Genomic DNA, 5389 nt, shown 5'->3' with positions numbered 1-5389 from the left:
TTCTGGAGCTTTCAACTGCATTTCACTGCCCCATTAGCTGGGTTTGTTCATGAGATGTGGTTAAAAGCTCTGGGAAAAGTGGCACTAGAAGCATTCTGAGATCTTATTTTTCCATAAACTATACTACGACATGCATATTGGGACTTTATTAGAGCCTAGCCAACATTTCTCATAAAATGTTCCCTGCATTCTCCTTCCAGGTGGAAGACACTCTCCAGGAGGGTCAGGAAAAGGAAGAAGAGCAGGATAAAGGGAACATCAAGGCAGAGGACAACGCTATCGAAATGTCAGAGGACTTTGATGGCCAGATGCATGATGGGGATGAGAATGAACAAGGTAACTTGAACTGTCTAACCTTATGTGTCCCCGATGTTAATTAGCATTCTTGCTAACTCCAGGACTTAAAAATATATCAAATAAAGCAAATACAATAAACTTCTCAGTATTATGAGATTATTAACATTAAACAATTATGAATGAATGATATTACAATTATTTACATTCTTCACAAACCAGATGATTTTTACTTTGCTGGTCTGGAATCTGATTTGTCATTATGACTTTGACACAACTTTTCACCAAACTATGTAACATACAATAAATGTTTTACAATACCACCTCTGTTGGCCCTCCATAGCAGAGTCGGAGCACTTGTTGCTGAAACGCAGAGGATCAATATATTGGAGGAGGATCCTCTAATATATGACTTTCAGTTGTCCTTCTTTGAATCCTTTGCAGGTGAAGATGATGAGTCTTCTAAAGAGGATGAGGAGGAGCTGGATAAAAAGATGGGTGACCTGGGTGAAGGACAGACAGACACTCTGGATGAGAGAATGTGGGGGGACGATGAGGACGATGAGGAGGAAGGAAGTGACAAGGAGGAAGAGTCTGGCCAGGGCATGGACCAGGTACAGTAGACTGACCACAGAGCTTATCAGAGGTTTCTATCTGCTCTTTTTAAGTGAGTCTTCGGATGTCCCTTTTGTCAATGTGCCCTCATTTTCTGTCAACACTGGATTCTGTCAGGGTGAATCAGAGCTGGTTGCTAAAGATGACAACTTGGATGCTGCGGACCCCAACAAAGACAAGAAAAACCAGGACAAAGATGAACAGATGGACGAGGAGGAGAAAGAGAAAATCCATGAACAAGGAGATGAGGTCATAACCCTTCCTTCCTTTTCAACATTTCACAAATGATTTTATGGCTTTCGTCTGTCTGAACTGTGCTTTTGCTGTTTTCCAGAGGGAGTTTGATGAGAACGAAGTAGACCCCTACCACGGTCAGCAGGACAAGAGACCTGAGCCCGAGGCCATGGACCTGCCCGAGGATCTAAACCTGGACCAGGACGACGAGGCCGGAGACGATGGAGAGGGCGAGGGTGACGGTGAGACCTGCAGCTAAATGAACACATGCAAAATCCAGTGTTACTGTTGTGCATATATGACCATTTCTCATCCCATTTTTTTGTTAATGAACATAGATTGTATTTTGCAACCGAAGTTATTGGTTTCTGACACTACTATGTTTTTACTGAAGTAAAGTACAGCAGTGACATCAGATAATACACAGGCAGTTGGAAAGGAATGTAGCAGAATGTTTGATGAGAGTTTCAGTGTAGACATACTGTAAGTCTAAAAGCTAAGTTGTAACCAGGTGTGACAGTTTATGACATCGCTTCCTAACTGGCCTCCACAGTGCATTTCATACTGTTTCAAAGGCCGATTATTGCCATTATTTCTATTTAATGTTATCTGATCATTTGTTAACCAGAATAATATACAACATATTAATGTTAATATATATACACAAACATTCAACTCCCTAACCTCAAAAGACATTATAGTAATGTGAATAAAACGTATAATTAAATATTAATAATAAATGACAAATAACCTCATTAAACAACAAAAAATATTTATTGATATATCTTTGAGTTATTTTGAAAACAGAAGTTGACTTAACTTTGAAGTTCAAATGAAAAATGTAACTCTCTAAGCATTCTTCTCTCACATACAAATGATTGTTATTAGTTATCAGAACAGACAAATTGACAATGAAATGAATCAAACTCAAAAAAAAAAAGTCTGTTAGAACTGCGGACATCAAAATTGCTTTCAATAAATTTTTCGATAAATAGTAAAAATCATTTCAGCACTACTGAGCCCTCTGGCTCTGTTCTGTACCGCAGGTGACAGCAGGTGGTCAATAGGAAAATAAGTTTCCCATAATGAAAAACAAATGTCCTTTTTGACACAGCTGCAGCTAACATTTGCCATTTCATTTTCTGTTTCTACCAATCTACGATCTACCAATCAATTAATCAATTAATCAATTAATTGTTTCAGCTCTAGAAGCAACATCATTTGTTAAATGTGTAATTTTGAGAAGCTGTAGCATTAACTGTAGAAAGAGGCTTCCTGTTGTGATGACCATCGTGTCATTTGGTAATGGCAGCTACATAAACTCACCATTCGGTCCCTTTAAAGATGGCAGGGCGGAGTATTTGTTTTAGCATTTAAATCAGCTGAGTGAACTCTCTGCAGAGGAGAATCCATTTGACATCGATGAGAAAGCCACTGCCTTGGATGAGAAAGAGGAAGGGCAGAAAGATGGAGACGAGGAGGAGGGAGCAGAGGAGATGGAGGAAGACCAGACAGATCAACCAGGAGAAGAGAACGGTCAGGAGCCCAAGGTCGAAGAGGAGGAAGAGCAGGAGGGAGGAGAAGAGAAAGCGGAGGGAGACGAGGAGTCAGCTGAGAAAGATGAAGAGGAGGAGAGAGGACAGGAGGCAGGAAGAGATGAAGATCGGACTGTTCCAGATGACAAAGGACACAAACCAAAGGTGTGTATGTACATGTGAAGTATGTGTGATGAACACATTTGTCCACACACATGGTTTTGTTGTTGTTTCACTGTTGTAATGCTTACAGGAGGAGGAGGAGGAGGAAGGAGCAGGTGAGGATGAGGAGCAGCCAGAGTCAGCTGAGAGGAAGGAGCACAACACAGATGGTCAGACTGGAGAGCAGAACGTTCAGAGTGATACAGCTGTGGAGCTGGCAGGAGAGGCATCAGAGAGAGACCAAGCTAAAGAGGTACACCTTACTCAGACACCAGTGGAGCTTTCACTTTCTGATGGATGGCTCAAGTTTATATGTGATTTCAGAATGAAAGCACAAGTTGTTGTTTTTGCCACTGTTTTTGCCAGGCTCAAATTGTTAGGTGTCTGACAGCATTATAGAAAGGATCTCTACAGAGAAAGACCATTAACCACAAACAGCTGTAATATCACTATCACTCACCACCTGACTCCATAGACAAAAGTAGTAACTTTACCTTACAGGTTATTCTAGATAACTTGAAAACAAATAACAAAGTGAACAGAAACTAAATAACCAAAACCATCTTTGTTAGTCGTTCAACTGTTCCTACAATCACCAACTCTGGTTTGGTAAAAAGACAGTCATGAAACAAGCTACAATGGCTGCAATGTCCAAGTACGTCCACTAACAGTGCTTGTTATTGCCCCTGACTGGCTCTGATTGTTATGTGACTGTCTGCCAACATTATGGAAAGGATCCCTAAAGTGATAGAACTTTTTGTTTAACCAGAAACAGCTGTTATATCACTATTGCTCGCAACCAGACTCCATTGACAACGGTCATTTTAGTGGATCATCGTAACTTAACTTCATTCAAAGTCAACAGAAACTAAATAAAAGTAATTTTCTGTACAGTACATGGAGCTCAAGAAGAACAAATATATGTTGAAGTTGAAAGACAAAGCATTCCTTCAAGCATCACATTGAGGAGTGGAGTCTAACACGAGCAGTTAAAGTGATCCTCACCTGCCAGGTCAGTCAGCTTCTCAGCCCTTTTATTCTTCGTAGTGATAATGCCCACCTGAAGACACAACACACACAGTGTTATGTCATATAACATATTGTTAAAGGTCCATTCCACAGCTTAAACTTACAAGTTCCCCATCACAACAAAATGTAACAATCCTGGCCGGTGCAGACCTACACTCACTACTTGTATCTTTATGCAAGAATATGACTTTTTCTCTAATGAACTCATTGGAATCTGCTGTGTTTAAACCAAATCTGAAGGGATTTAAATGTGAAGTCTCAATACAGTCTAGTGTAAAACATGCACATACCTGACTGATGGGGTTTTGGTCAAAGTATTCATCGACAAACGCTTCAATCAGCTGAAGAGGAAAGAAGAAAGGAGATGGTGCTTTATGGGTAATCCTACGGTAGGGCTGCTGGTGTACAGTGTGACGGCTGTGCTGCTGAATCTACCTTTAGAGTAGAAGTGAGGCGGTTCGGTTTCAAGTCCTGGTCTTCCATACTCCTTGAACAGTCAATGACCACATAGAGGTGACGCATCTAGAGCACAGGACATCCCATAATATACTGAAGTTAATGATACATTCTTAACAGCAGAGTTTATTTTCCTCATAGCAAAATACACCACTCCCTATACAGCACTTAATGCTATGCTAACACTGGGTGTCTAAAGTGGTTCGTAGCACTGTTCTCATACCAAAACCATTCCTGTGCACTCACTCAACATAACAGTTTAACAATGAACTACTAATACTACAAATAAAAGTAATATTGGGTAACTGACTTATCTTAAAGGTGCCTTCAAATTGAGCTGTGTTTGCCACCAGAAGAGTCATTACTGGCCTGATATTCATGACTTCTATCGTATATTAATACTTTTTATTTTTATTTTTATATATATATAATTTTGGGTTTGGCAGAAAAACAAGGCCAGATTTACATCCAGCAGTTACATGTGTACCAGCTGAGATTAATGTGACCCTCACTCTCCACCGTAGCAGTTGTGACGTCAGTGGGTTAGGGTATCAAATCACAGCAGCTGGAACCCTGGATGACATTATCTCAAATCTATCAAAACAATTATATACACAATTCTAACCAAACGTACAATTGGGTATTTTGGTCTGGGTGGGAAATTACTGTGGTAATCATGTGTTTTTCTTTATGGAGAAACGAGTGTAAGTGGACAATGTAGACTGTCACTGAGCCAGAACAATTTTACTATGTGGTTCAGAAACATACAGATAATGAGTGAAGCAAAAGGTACTGTAGGAAGGAGGCAGAACTCACTCACCATTCCAAGCCTCACTTGTCCATGGCTCTCTATCACCCTATGAGGTAAACACGGTTGTAAATATGTTATTAGTAACAACAGTAATAACCTATTAGAGAATTAACTTTACTGGGACTGCCCAGTGCAGAACTGTGATATTACAGAATATGGGGAATAAGGGAAAGTGTTCCACAGACACATTAGTAGTGCATACATTACTCTAAGAAAAATACATTTACCTAATGGATTAAAATGTGCAATAAAG

General features: G+C 40.0%; 1 protein-coding gene and 1 long non-coding RNA gene across 2 annotated transcripts in view; one reads left to right on the top strand and one right to left on the bottom strand.

Moving 5' to 3' along the window:
* mdn1 (midasin AAA ATPase 1) overlaps nt 1-5389 on the top strand; it is a 67330-nt gene that overhangs the window by 55320 nt on the left and 6621 nt on the right. The window contains exons 86-91 of the mRNA XM_035679070.1: nt 201-336; nt 739-908; nt 1027-1158; nt 1244-1385; nt 2545-2843; nt 2932-3093. Coding sequence (XP_035534963.1) covers nt 201-336; nt 739-908; nt 1027-1158; nt 1244-1385; nt 2545-2843; nt 2932-3093 — 1041 coding nt within the window. The remainder of the gene's footprint in view (nt 1-200; nt 337-738; nt 909-1026; nt 1159-1243; nt 1386-2544; nt 2844-2931; nt 3094-5389) is intronic.
* Nucleotides 3843-5231, bottom strand: LOC118341098. The gene is made up of 4 exons (XR_004797401.1): nt 5146-5231; nt 4305-4391; nt 4160-4210; nt 3843-3900 (listed from the first exon to the last, which is right to left on the bottom strand). It is a non-coding gene; the product is annotated as an uncharacterized LOC118341098 (long non-coding RNA).

The sequence above is a fragment of the Morone saxatilis genome, unplaced genomic scaffold (genome assembly GCF_004916995.1).
Source record: "Morone saxatilis isolate NCDOM2014 unplaced genomic scaffold, NCSU_SB_2.0 Contig7, whole genome shotgun sequence".
Classification (NCBI taxonomy): Eukaryota; Metazoa; Chordata; class Actinopteri; family Moronidae; genus Morone; species Morone saxatilis.
Note: the sequence above shows the minus strand (reverse complement) of the source record. Positions and strands in the feature narration are given on the sequence as shown.